The 15,027-nt window shown below is 38.5% G+C and overlaps 1 protein-coding gene across 3 annotated transcripts in view; it reads right to left on the bottom strand.

Annotated features, from left to right (window-relative positions):
- Positions 1–465: 465 nt before the first annotated feature.
- Positions 466–15,027, bottom strand: part of tbc1d32 (TBC1 domain family, member 32) — a 72,370-nt gene continuing 57,808 nt past the window's right edge. For all 3 annotated transcript variants that reach the window (XM_068708504.1, XM_068708503.1, XM_068708505.1), the window contains exons 31-34: positions 14,261–14,415; positions 13,119–13,259; positions 7,325–7,513; positions 466–1,111 (exon numbers count right to left, since the gene is read on the bottom strand). In XM_068708504.1, coding sequence (XP_068564605.1) covers positions 992–1,111; positions 7,325–7,513; positions 13,119–13,259; positions 14,261–14,415 — 605 coding nt within the window. In that variant the 3' untranslated portion in view covers positions 466–991. The remainder of the gene's footprint in view (positions 1,112–7,324; positions 7,514–13,118; positions 13,260–14,260; positions 14,416–15,027) is intronic.

The raw sequence follows: 15,027 nt of genomic DNA, 5'->3' as shown, positions 1-15,027 counted from the left end.
CTCAGCGCTGAAATGCTCTGCGTGTAGCGCTGCTTTTTAACATGATAAACATTTGATCAATTCCCCTCACTGTAAGCCACCACCTCTGCTGTGCCCTCCACATTTCCCTGGTAAACACGGTTGCTGTGGGAGAGAGATGGATGGATGAGATGCACTCATTTATCATTCAGGTCTCAGTGTGTCTGAAGAGGGACGACAGGACGGCGATGCAGGGGGAGAGGGAAAAGGCTGTGGTTACTAATGAGGGTTTATCACAATGATAAAACCTTCCTCATGCATCTTTCATACAAGGGCCTGCATAAGTACACAAACACTAGAGCTGGTGAGCTGCATTGTTGCGTGTCCTGGCATTAATGATGTGTGTCATAGCCATGAGACGACCAGCCTGCACTGGCCTGTAGAGGATCTGATACTTTAGCAAACCGTGGCAACGGATCAGTCAAAAGGTTGCTAATTTGTCTGGACAATAACATATATTTTAATATTTAATACCAACAAGAACATACAAAAGATCTTAGATATTCACATTGTAGGAGAGAATAAATACAGGTGTTAATAGTGCGTTTGTTGGGGACTATATTCACATTTGGTGCGCTACTGGGTATCTAGAGCAGAAGGACATTAGCAGGATCCATCCATTGTTGGTTTTCGCCTTTTAGTTGATTTGTTGATGATAAGAAAAGTACAGACTATCACCATGATTTCATGGAACAAACAGGAGTTTTGTGGTTTAATTCTCTTGTAGTACTGTGGCCCAAATTTGGGTTTCCATCAATGTCCTCACAAACTGAAGCATCTTCATGCTTAAAAAAAATGTTATGTTGAGATTTCTCTTAAGTGGTGGAGAACATTGTTGCATTACACCAGGAGCTACACACAGGTTCTTACTGAATCTGATCTGAGCTGTAATTCATTTAAGGTACATTAAGGTAAATGTCAATTAAAAAATATCTGTCATAACTTGTGTAACACAAAAACTTTCCCCATGTTCTTACTGGACAGGGTTACTGATGGTTTTCATGTCGGTGAGAACAATGTGTCTGTAGCTGCGCTCCAGTTCCTCCATGAACGCCAGGTAATCGCCGACTTTGAAGCCCTGGATTGGATCCTCCTGCAGGTAAAAACAAAGAATTGTTGTAGTAACATTGTACCAAATTAAAGGGGCATTTCACCATTTTGTTTGCACGCATACAAGTGAGTTACAACTCAGGCTTAGATGTAGTTATGTAGTTTTAATGTAGTTATAATGTCACCTGTTGCTCTGGAGGAGTTCAAGAAAAAACTATTTATCTTGACTTGAATTTGGAGACGACACATTTATAATAGAACATTTGCATTACAAACTCAAGGCATGGAGTTTGAATGGCATGGGAATTTACCAGGCAAAGAGGGTGTAAACAAGAAAAGATGCTAGAGGTGGCATTATGCAAAATATAGGATCCAGCATTTTGTGGAGCTTGATCCATGCGAGGGATTAAAAGCAGGATATCTCGACCCCTGCTGCTTTCATTGTGACTATTGTTTTAGCTGGAGTAGCCCTTTAAATGAAGCAGTGACTAATGGCCTTGGCATTCATATGGACATAAGTTGTGAGGTGTTCACTCACAGAATGGTTTATCTGTGTTTAATATGAAGGATTCTTTTAGGCCTAGGATCATTTTTAGAAAGAAAAAGGCAAATATTTTAAAGTTTTGTGTAACAAATATATCTGTTTTCCTTTTCATTATTTTGTGGCCCTTCAGTTTTATCTTGGGTCCCCTTTGAGGATCTGATACCCGGGTTGGGAGCCATTGCGCTGATGTACCCAAGAGTCTAAGTTTCCAAAGATTTTTTACAGAACAGATTGTCAATTACCTTGCTTTTTTTATTATCATTTCTTATATTGAGTACATTTTAACTGTCTTTTAGTGTCCAAGAAATAAAGGTAGAGGTATGCAGACAGATAGTGGCAGAAGGTGGCTGACTATTATTTGTCCCTTTGTTAGGAAGTAAAGTGTGAATAATTCAATATAATCTTTTCATTAAAATGCTTTACATTCAATGTATTTCAAAGTCATAGGAAATCAAATGAAATCTCTGGGAATCGAATGCTGCACTGCGCCAATAAACAACATCCTTACTTAACATTCATGTTGTGAGATTTTATGTGTCGGACAAGCAAAGCAACATCTTAAGTTACGGCTCGCTCACTGAAGCTACGACGACTGTTTCCTACAGGGATGTAGTCACACAAGCAACGGTTCCTGCTCGTCAGCTGATAAAAACACCACGTCTCATTGTAAATAACATCAGTTAAGGTAATGTTACATTTGTGAGAGGAGCATAGCTAACTTAGCTAGTGTTAACAATGTATATTGTGCGAGACGTGAGATGTGGTTTCACACAAAACTAAATGTTAATACGACAAACTGCGACTTACTTGATGTGCAAAAAATATTTTTTAAATTGACAAACGTGTAATTCATGCCACAATTCACGCAGGATATAAAAATGAGTGACTACTTTCCATGTTTTTTCCAAAATAAGGTCCCAGAAGGGGAGGGACTAAGCCACTTTATGTCGGTCTGTCAACAACTTGAGAAGGAGAAACCACTTTGGCTGAACTGCTCACAACTCTATTAAACTTGAAACAACAGTTTACGTGTAAACGTTTTAAGATGGCACAAGCCAAAAAGGTTGGGAAGCACTAAATACATTCAGTGCTATTATGCTGTGGTCTCCTTGTTATCCTCTAATGCAAAGAAATACTTCTACTACCTGTGACCCGTTGTCAAAGGACAGATGAGTTGTGAGCAGTTAAATCGAGTCATAATGACCGTTTTGTTTGAATAATTCTTAGAGCCCCTAAGAGGTAAATCTATGCAGCATATCAGAAGAAAAAGCTAAGAAATGATATGATTTTGTGTATTTAAATCTATTTTCACTCATCTACTACGCTTGAAATTTAAATACCATTGCCTTAGATCGTCAAAGATTTCAGGTTCAGGATCGCTGTGTCCTTTATAAGATAATATGTGGGGAAAAAAACACAAAAGAGTAAAGAGCAAAAGTAAGAAGAAGATTAAGAGCAAATGAAGCGATGGGTTTTTATTATTCAATAGGGGCAGATAGTGACTGCAGAGGGGTGATTGTTCAGAGGGGAGTAAGTAATGTCAGGAAGAAATGAGTTTTCAGTCTGATAGAGGGCTCTGCTCCTGCGATTATTCAAGGCAGCATGTACTACTACATAAAGCACACTTTATAAGAGAAAAATCTCCTTTTAATAATAAGGTATTATGAATTAGAGGTCACATTCCAGAGTTATTTGATATACTGATATTAATAAAGTGTAGTACCAGCAGTACCAGCGACATAACTCCAAGTCTATTAAATCCATATTTTGTTTGTGTGAATATCCTGTCCACCCGGATGGTTAATGTACCAATATTATTCTTCTTGTCAAAATGTAACAGCACTATACTACAGTAAGTATAAAAAGGCTCCCACTTGTTTGATTCTCTATTTGAGCCAAGATTTTGCAAAGTGAGATTAATCCTGAAGAAACATCAAAACTAAAGTTGCTTCGCCTGTTCATTTATCGCAGCAGCAAACGGCTGCTGACACAGTTAAACCGTGAAGGAGAGTAGAGATAACCAGTGGAAATCACTTGGGAGTGTATTTCTGGTCTGTTTTTTCTCTGGGAGAATCGAGGTGGGTGGAAAAAGGAAGATACAAGGACAAGAGTGTGGAGGAATTAGGGTCTGACTGATGTGGATTCTTTTATCATAATATATGCGGTGATGTTCAGTTGAATATTTTCAATCTGGACAGGTGTCACAAGCTGCTTAATGTTCCTCATGATCTTCAAGATATATTAACCATTCGCACTTATAAGATCATTAGGTACACTAATTAATGCATTAATTACCAAGATTGCTATTTTTTCTAAGCCTGCCCTCCCATGACAAATGAGTGGTATTAATATTAAATGAGTCTGGATTTGCATAAAAGGTGGAATTAATAGGAATATATCTATAAGCATTAAGAGTTTGATTGGTCAGTTACAAGAACACACTGGAGTTAGTGCCTCTTAATAGCAGGTTAATGTTGGTTAGACATTTAGATTAATGGATTACTGGATTTTTACAGATTACAGAAATTGAAAAATGAAGCTCAACTATAATGACTTGCAAGGCATTGTGGGAATGGCAGTTCAAAGTTCAAGTTATTTTAACATTTTGCTCATCTGATTTGTTTGTATATTTTTTTCCTTGAAGAGAAAAAAGGTTTTAATTTGTCAATTATTATTTCAATCTTGTTTGAACCTGCACATGAGGAGGAGGAGTTTGAGTTAGGTCAGGTTTAGCCCAAAATAAACTCAAGATGTAAAGTATGTCCGGATACATATAACTATCTAAAAGTCACATCACTATGAGCACTTTCATGGCAAAACAATCATCGCCATTCAAAGTGTCCAGGTGATGAGTGATTCACATGTTGTATGTGCTTAATTAGGATGTATGGTACCAATTGATGCCAAAAGTCCTATTCACACTAGTTTTACCATGGGACCTCATGTGATTTAGAAATGATCCCTCGTGTTGTTTGTGCGGCACATCTGCATGGGACACGGAGAAAACAAACAAAAAACCCAGAACCCAAATCACAGAGATCCCGATTCACACGGGACTAATGTTGTCACATGGCCGTGTTTAGTGTTAAGCATGGAATGTATATACTTTTACTAAGCTCTGACTGTCCAGTTATTTCCTGCCTTTGACACTACACTGGCACACAAGTGGTTCATTACAAATTAGTTTGTTTCTTTAAAAAGGTGCAGTGTGTAGGATTTGGCTCCCTTTAGTGGTGAGGTTGCAGATCAAGCTTGGAGGAGAAGTACGGTGGCTGACGTGAAAACTGAGAATAGATGAGCCAGTGTGTGTGTCGTGGGAAGTGGCGAATGTGTGTGAGCAAACGAGTTGGCAGTAGAAAGTTAGATTAGCGGTGAGCATTTCAAGTGAATTTAAAGTGGAAGTTGCAGTTTGTTCAGAAATAAATGCTGCAGCTCCTCAAAATGAACAGAGTTTTCCCGTTTTCCGGCCTTGGAGACCAAAACAACTGCGTCCTCCTGTATGTTCATACCACAGCTGGGAAGCAAAAGCAGCTTTTGTCTGTTCTGGGCTACTGTAGAACATGGAGGCTGGCTCCATGAAGAGGACCCGCTCAGTAAGGAAATATCAACGGCTCATTCTAAGGTAACGTAAAGCCAACGATTATTATTTTCAGGGATTTATACACTAAAGAACACATACTTATTATTATATTACATTTTTGCCTATTGAGCCCCTAAATGTTACACCCTGTTTCTTTAACTCCCTGTAGCTCATATAAAGTTAGATCATATTGGAAGTGGAAGAAGTGTACAGGGACAATTGCCTTTTTCTCAGAAATGATTTGACCAACATTAAAAAAAGAACATTGCATTAGACATTAAAAATAAGAAACATATCCTCATATCTACAGTATAAAAGCATCATAAATGTGTTGCTAGGCAGTTTGACTCTTTATGCATTACAACAACACTAAAGGCATCTTTTTGTTTGTTTTCTCATGTAGCCTCTGAGTCAGTAGCAGACATATAACCTCTGTCTCTTCTGTCCACTCCTCTTATCACCACTGCAGTTAAGCTCCAGACAGACTCGAAACGATTGTAACAAGTCATTTGGCTTTTAAAATTTTAATTTAGATGAAATATAGATATACCCCCCATAGAGACGGGATAAGCAAAGAGGGGTGCAAGTCTGTGTGTGTGTGAATATTTAAAAAAATCCTTTAATACCACATCTGTCGGAGTAAAATAATTCCTTCACATTGTTCCCACAGAAAGAGACAGAGGGGAAGAGGAAAGATAAGGCCGTCGGACGCAAACCTGTATGTAAGAAACTTTCAACGGTTCAGCTCAGGACGAGGATTGTGTAAGTGTATGCCTCTCTCTCTCTCAAACACACACACACACACACACACACACACACACACACACACACACACACACACACACACACACACACACACACACACACACACACACACACACACACACACACACAGCTGTCTCTTGCAGCAGTATCTGATGCTACAGCTCATTAGAAGAGCTTCCTCAGATAAGCCTACATAACTGATCTTTTATTCACAAAAACTGTCAGCAGCGACTCGTGGCGATGTTAACACCAGAGCGATGAGCCAGAGACAAGACGGACCGAAACGCTTAATGAGTAATGACGATGAGTGCTTCGTGTCGAGCCATGCCTCATTCACAATGCTGGTGTTTAACGTTGCCTTGGATATTGGGAGACGGTAGACATCTTGGACCGTAACTTAAGACCTTTTGTGGAATCTTTGGGGCCACACTTCAATTCAGCGTTCATCCAATTCACAGAGCAGAACTTATTCCAATGAAACGCGTTAACTTTCAGAATTGGCTTCTTTTCACATTATATTTTTTTATTCATTGCGGATGTTAATCATGGATGACTGCTGAATATAACAGGGGAGCTGAACTATTCAGTGAGGTCCTACCACTGCAACTGCATAAGATTTTTCATATTAAATCCAGACAATTTATGAGCCCAAATAATGAATTCTAATTTATCAAACTGCAATAAGGGAGTGCTTCTTCTAAAGAAACCCTTAATAGAGCATTATATTGCTTCTTGGTTTCTGCTTTCGTTTCCTAACATGAGTTTTTCTTTTTAACTCCCTCGCCCACTGATGTGTGTAAAATTCCCCAAATGATTTTACTTGTACGTTCTTTGACACTGCTACAACATTATTGTAAGAAATATAAGATTGCTTTTATTTACAAGTGTAGAATGCATTCAACGATAACCTCCCAATAAAAATAAAGCATTACAGCACAAACAAAACAACCTCTCAAAAGATCACCGTCACCTATTGATCAATCAGTAAACTGTGCTAATAAATGAAAAGCAGCGCTGATCAGATAATTATGACACTGAAGCATCGTGTGGAAGTATTTTGAAAATATACTATCTTGGTAAATTCAATATCCTTGAGTTTTCAGACTGTTGGTTTAATAAAACAGGACATTTGAAGGCCTGATCTCTGGGATATTATAATGGACATTTTCTTTTCTTCTATTTTCTGACATTTTATTATCCCAATGATTTGTTGATTGATTTAGAAAATAAACATTGGATTATTATTATAAAAATAAATATAAATTTCAAAAACATTTGTGATTCCTACTGCACAATGCCACCTTCAGCTGAGTTTGACAGGATGCTCTGTGTATAAAATATACTGTAGTACTGACGCTTCAGCTCACCTTGAGGAAGACCTGCAGCTCCTGGGACTGTGTAAGCTGAAGGATGTCCGGCTGCAGATGTTTGAATATGGACACACACATGTACACCTGGTAGTCGGGACCCATCACCACACAGGTGGACAGGTAGTGGCAGATTTCTGCCCAGTCCAGGTAGTTCCAGAAGCACTGAGTCAACCAGTGGAGGCACATCTGTGGTAAGACAAGTAGTGATTTCCAGGATTATAATGTTGAATCTCTCTGCTACCGAGAATAAACCAGTCAACAGAATAGCAGTGAATTGTGAGCCAGCAAAGAGGGAAACAAAGTACATGAAATGAAGTATTAATGAATAAGAGATATTAACTGATGTTTATTTGAATGGCACCTGAACTCAACAATAAGAACAATAGTTACACAGAGACTAAACACAAACATCAACAGGTGTTTAGACGCCATTATACATGCTGCTTACGTAATGGTAGAGCTATTCCAGAGCCTGAGGACCACAATGGCAAAAGCTTAGTCACCCCTGGTTTTACATTTTTAACAAGGAGATGACCAGAAAACCAGGTGTAAGAGTTTTCCCAGCAGGCTACAGGGATACAAGTTTACAAATACCAGATGGAGGGTTGATTTGTAGAGGCATTAGGCAAGCTCAGCAGGATTTTAAAATGGCTTTTGTATTTCACAAGTAGCTGTCAGACTTACTCTCAGCCAAAACAAAGATGACAATGTGGTACTATATAAAAGTCTTGCTGCTGCATTTTAAACCAGATAGTTTCTCCAGTGGCAATATGAAAAAGGAAAATAAATGAAGTTTAATCTAGTTACAAAAGTAAATCTAGTTTTTCAGTTGGAAAAAGAAGAAGAACAGAAGATGGACTTTATGATGCAGAGGGAGTGCATCAACAGTATTTACAGTGACCCTTCTTCGCCTCGGTTCAGTTTCAGCCTGATGATTAAAATCTGTGCATTAGGAGGTGTGCATCCACAAGATTTGAAAATTAGCAAAATCAATGGCTTTAAAACTGTAATGTAAGGCTACTTGTTCCGCTTTGTTTGTGGGCAGATTTTGTTTACAAAAATGTTAACGAAGATTAAAAAGAAGAATTTCACACCACAGAGTTATAAATAAATCAAAAGCATAAAAGATTTAACACCGTCAGTAGTAGAAAATGTTAATGGTACAGCTGCTATTGACTACAAAGGAAGTAAAGGAAAATTGTATATGTGTATGCCACAAATTCTCTAGACTGCATTTATACAGCGCCCTCCTGCTTTACCAGACAAAGCGCTTCCCAGTTTGCTTCTCATTCACACACTCGTTCATACACATGGTGCCATGCAAGGCACTGGCATGGCCATCGGGAGCAACTTGGAGTTCAGTTCAGGGTCTCGCTCAAGGATGCTTTGACATGCCGACAGGAGGAGCCGGCAATCCAACTGCCACCCTTTTTGATTAAAGGATGACCTTTCTCTGGCTCTACCACCTGAGCCCCAAATCACTTTGTATGCCACATAAGAACAAATCAGTTTGACATGGATGGTTCATGCATTAGGAAATGCATGCAAATAAAAAAAATAGGTTCTATTGTTCTCATGAGTTCTAAAATTGTATATTCCATGAGGACCTAAAGAAAACCCATTTATGTCTCAATTATACTGTGCTGTTGAGAAGGGTTGTTCCTATGTCAACTTGATATAATACAGTATATACTATAACATTGGGTTCATGTTAATATACCCAATAATCTTCACATTTACATGATAGAGATTATGGAGCAGAATTAGTTTTTAACCAGCCTGCCTCTTTAAAGAAATGTTTAATTGTCTGAACTCACACAGCTGTATGATCACACTCTTCTATGTTCTATGTCTAGAGTCTATAATAACTTCACTTAATGACTCAGCTTTTCTAAATGTATCTTTCTGAGAACATGTTTGCTTGAAAGTAAAGGATTATAACTCACAGCGGTGTTGAATATTGAGGTGGAATTAGGAAACAAAGAGAGAAGGGGATGCATGCTAATGTCTATTTCTCCAACTGATGACTAAGTTGAGATCTGTGAAATAAACGCAGTGGCTCAACAAGGGGTTCCCTCCTATCCACAGTGAAAAGAACACTAAGTTTGATTTAAAGTTGATGCACTCACTCGCAGGTTTATGATCAGTTTGACATAGACTAAATCAGTAGATAAATGCACGTGCATGTTAAATCAAATCAGTCACACAGCAGTCTCTCTCTGTAACCTCAATTTCCATTTTGTGCCAAAGTCAAGACATTTTGAAGATGAGAATTTTGCCATTAGACGTATTTCTAATAGGAGAAACCAAGAGTAAACTAGATTTTCAAAGTATCTATCTGAAAATATCCCAGCCCCTCCCTTCAGGCCTTCTTCCCCCGTCACTCCCCCAAAACCTGCAAAAGCACACTGCCCGACTACTGCTGCAGGACGAGTCCCCGAGAGTGTTGAAGTGAGAAACGCTGCGCATCCTTGTCATTGCTCACCATATCAAACTACATCATGTCTCAATGTAAGAAAACACCTGAACATAAACATTCACAGCTGTTAAGATAGCATGCATTGGTACATTTTAACCCGCCTAGCCTTGTGGAAGACTCTGGTCATGCGCGGGATCACAAAGTAGTCAGTAGGACTTCTACTCTGGGGAAAATGAATGTGTGTACAAAATGTCACTGCAAACCATCAAATATTCTGAACAAAGTAGTGGACCGACATTACCATGCCATTAGAATGGCTTATAAAGACAGCACACTGAAAGTTATACATATACTCTAAGTGCACAGCCTTACAGGGAAGCACCGATCATTGACAAATGTGTCAGGATAGGTAGAACCCATTCTCTTTATTTGGCTGAACTCAGCTGTTTTCGATTAGATTCGACTACAATCAGTAGTTTTGAGTCAGACAGAGTTTCACGCCCACATATCCGGTTTGTCTAAACAGACAACAATCAGTGCACTCGCCACGTTTTAACTAATTGTCGTGCCAATAATTAGCCACTGTGTTCACTAATGACACAAGTCTGCTCAAGCATACAAAACAAGCTCCACTTACGCTCCATAAACATATTAGATTATTATCACCCCCCTCCTCAGCTACAGTCTAATGAAAATACTGACAAACTAATTTGTGTGTTGTAATAAAACAGGGAACGACTGGATCCATGCTGCGCTTTGTTTCTAAACCCTCAGGCAGAAAAACAAGTAGAACAGATACAGTACAGTACTTTCTGTGACTATAAATCCCTTCAAGGTTCTTCCAAGAGCAGCTCTTCTTTTTCTGAGAGCAGCTAAATGTGCAGCTGTTAGTGTTCCTGTGTGAGGGTGCACTGGTGAGTGTGACTGTATTCTTTACTTCAGTATTCACTTTCCTTCTGCCATGAAGAGGCTTTTAGATGCTGTTATAATATATTTCTGTGTGAAACACTGAATGTTCTGAGGCAGAGATGAGTGATAATTCAATATAGTTGTTCATATACTTTTCAGTACATTATCTATTCTTTACCTTTATTTGTACGGCTTTTTTGTCCTTGTTCCTAGCTGTTGTCTCCGTTTCTGTGCAAGTACATTTAGGGATGCAAATTCCTTGTTTGTGTACAATGTGCATACATACTTGACCAATATAGGTGATTCTGAATACATTTTACATATTACAACATACACTTATATACTGGTAAATATATTTATCATTTTCATTTCCTGATATCACTTTATTACCACCATTGTATTGATTGACACCATAACATATTGATGCTTAAAAGCTGCACTACACTGTATTTTCATATTAACAGTAAAATATTAAAAACATTCGGACAGAATGATACATTTAAAGATGCCATCTTGGACTTTGAGAAAGTGTGATTGACATTGTCTTACTCATTTAATTGACTAAAGGATTAATAAATAAAATCAGATTGTTTTGTGATGAGAACAATTTGTTGCAGCCCTAAACTCACACAGTAGGTGAATTTAACTATAACTAGATAAAAACAACCTTTGAACTATAATGACCTCAATGTGATGTTAAGGATATATAAATGATTAGTATGGGGAACTTGGTCCACTAATGTTTTACTGCACCTAAAGGCAGACACTGTCTCTTATTCAGGACACATGAACAACACTAATCTTTTTCCCCCCATCATTCAGCTTATGTATCCTTTACCTACCTGCTGCTCAGACTAAAGACAATTACTGTTTAAAAGCCTCTACTTTTCTCTCTCTCTCTCTCTCTCTCTCTCTCTCTCTCTCTCTCTCTCTCTCTCTCTCTCTCTCTCTCTCTCTCTCTCTCTCTCTCTCTCTCTCACACACACACACACACACACACACACACACACACACACACACACACACACACACACACACACACACACACACACACACCTATTCTCAAGTCAGTATGTTTCAAATGCTTACATATTCTGTAGATAGATTTCGACTGAGGCCTACGTCCACACACATTCAAACACAACCTCTACTCTATGAATGTCAGAGGTATATAAAGCTTCATTTGCCACTGCTGCTTTGTCAGGCTTTAAAGCTCAAACCTTTGGAATAGATATTTCCAGTTCTAACCGAAGAACAGGTGCCCATTACCGCTAGAAGAGCAAAGAGATGAGCTGAATGTTAACATTTTACTCCACCCTGGAGACTGAGAGTTCAGATCTTTGATGCAAATGCGGCGAGTGTTATCAGCGCCCCTGTTGCCGTACATCATGTGAACCTCAACTGTCAACCACCGACACACAGAAGACAGGATCAAACATAAGAGGATTCAAGGTGAAAGAACCTTTCTTCTGTCTCGTTGTTTGTGAGAGAGAAAGTCTGTGTCAAAAGAAATAAGTGCAGAAGAACAAAGATCTAACTTTTCAACTGCTGTTTAAAAAAAGCAGAGGAAAAAAGATTCAATGTCAAAACCGCATTTTGGTTTTTTGAAGTCTAGTAAAGTCAAAGTGGATTATAAAGGGGAGGCAAAGTGTGGTTATAAAGGCTTTAAGCTCTGTTTTGGGTCTGTTACTGATATCATGAATGAAATATTCAACAAAAGTGACAAAACAAAATGAGCGGCTGACTTTGGAAGTTGTTTTTGAAGAAATGCCTACATAGTGTATTTTGAATAAAAGAAATTCATATCCTTCAGTAGTCATGACTATCCATTTTCTGATCTAAGAGGATCAGAAAATGGACATTAGAAAAAAGACAGAATAAACTTCCAACTAACATTGACAGTGAAAGGTTGAGAACTTCTGGGAATATTCAAAGTGCAAACTTTCCATGAGAATTAACGGGGCTTTGTGGGAAATAAGAGGAATAAAATGGAAACATATATAGTTTACATCCACATTAGTACAAAATGTCATCACTTCATATAATTCACAGCATTTTTGTGAAATTGAGGCCAAAAACATGTTTTGTGAGGTCAGTGACCTCTGACCACCAAATTCTAATCTAGTCTAAGTGATGATTGTGCCAACTTTGAGGAAATTCCCTACAGGCGTTCCTGAGACTGACGGACAGACAACCTGAAAACATAATGCCTACGGCCACGGATGTAGCCGTCACAGGGGAATAACAATGTCACAGATGACAAACTGACCGGTACATCTCTGGCAAAAGCAATGCAAAAAGAGTAACTGCATGTGTAGTGTTGTTTCATTCTACAACTTTGAAACACTTATAATAATTTTGAAGTCTGATGAGGATCAGTTATTTTCTAAATCTTAGCCCAAGAGAGAATTTTGCACCAGTTAGCTTTTAGTGAACGTTTGTCTATTTCTTTACAGATCGTACCTGTGACGGGGTGAATCCAGACATCCTGAAGACAGAGTGGACCAGAGGAACTTCAGCTTTCAGCAGCATCTCCACATAGTGAGCTGTACACCAGTAAACAGGAGGGATTCCTGATTCAGCTACTTCCACAGGAAAATGGACCTGTCATGACAACCACAAGCTTTTTCATCTCAAGACATTTTTAGATTTAAAGTTGATTTCTGTATCTGTATCTGGACAGTCTAACAAAAAACAACAGATGTATCAATTACAAGCTTCTTGTTTTGTACTCAGTGCTGGTATAGAGATAAAAACACTCTTGAATACTTTTATTTTGAGCAAATGAAACAGAAAGAGCATGCTGCTTTGTGTTCACATAGAGGTGTGTGTATCTTTGTGTATCATGCCCACATTCCCTCCTAAGCCTGCTGCTGCCTCTTAATTATTCGTGCCCTTTCTCTTTTCTATGATATTGACAAAATCGACCACGTTGAGTACTTGGAGACCAACTGCTCTGTAGAGAAATTCACCGGCTACATCTGCGTCATAAACACTAAGAGCACGTAACAGACGAGTCCAACTGAGCTGTATCGACTTTGATGGGAGACGACAAGATGACAGAGGCTAGTTTAATGATAAAACTTCTCCCCTGCAATTTACAATGATTGAAACCAGGCTTTGTTTTCTTCCGCTAACTTAAATTCCTTTACTCTTTTATTTCTCTTCTTTCCCCTCATTTATCACTCTCAATCGTCTTCGTTCTAGTACTACTCTTCTTCTTTTTTCAGATGAGTAAAAAACATCCTGTTTGTTTTTCACCATCTTGAAAAATGAAGACAGAAAAGTCATTGTGAAAATTGTTCTTAGGATTCCTCATCATCCTTATTTAATTATGTTTTCTGTGCTGTGATTGTTGACGTGCGTTGTATGAAAGAGGGATTAAATGAGACGGAGGCCGAAGCTGTTTGTACGTTTGAAACGGACATGTTCATCAAAAATCACATGAGCCTCTCTCAACTACACGCAGATATTAAAAGCTGCAAGACGACACTTTTTTAGCACACAGTTACATTTGGTAAATGGACTTGTACTTCTATCGTGTTAAATAACTGCATATTCAAATACACTGTACTGTAGTCATGTTTGGACATTGTTCTACTCACAGAGGCATGTATCCTCGCTGGCCAGATGAATGCAGAGGTTAGCAGCGAGGACAGGTTGAGTAGAAAACCTAGAGACCGGTTCATGTCTCCAGCCATGATTAGGAACACTGTGGAGGCCAGCCAGTCGTGGCCTGGATAACCGTCCTGCTGAGTGACTGGAGGGCCAAGTTAAAGAGCCAAAGGACTGATGGAAAAGATACTCACACAATACAAAGACAACAAACATAGCTCTTTAGATTAGTTTTGCAACATGAAAGTGGTCCATTGATAATAAATGGGACATATGGATCTTAGATTGCCTACACAAATGAGCTTCTGTAACACAAATTCAATTCATAACAGCTATAATAAATGGAAAGTACCACTTTGTATGCAAAAAGAAATCTGATTGAAGTAACAATCTCTGCATTTTATTATTAATTAATGATCTACAGAGCTGTGTATCAGAAATAAAAATATATGACTTCCCTTGACATATTTTCTGGCAACAGCAGGTGGTGTTGAATTAATTAAACCATGTAATTAGTTACACAAATATTATCAAAGCTGAAATTCATTGATTTTGTTTATATTTTAAAGGATTTGAGGAGATCCGGTTTTGAGTGCTAATGTTTGGTTAAATAAAGCATTACAGTAATAGCACTTTACTGTCAACTCACACTGCAGAGTGTCAACCACAGAGTGAGTAATGCTTGGACAGTCAACACACCCTGCTACACCAGACCAAAACCTCTGAACAGAAAAACAGCCTCCTACAAACACAACTG

This window comes from Cebidichthys violaceus, unplaced genomic scaffold (genome assembly GCF_023349555.1).
Source record: "Cebidichthys violaceus isolate CVI_PGR_0920_01 unplaced genomic scaffold, fCebVio1.0.p SCAF_14, whole genome shotgun sequence".
In the NCBI taxonomy this organism is placed as follows: Eukaryota; Metazoa; Chordata; class Actinopteri; order Perciformes; family Stichaeidae; genus Cebidichthys; species Cebidichthys violaceus.
The sequence above is the reverse complement of the archived record's forward strand: the minus strand, read 5'-3'. Positions and strand labels throughout refer to the sequence as shown.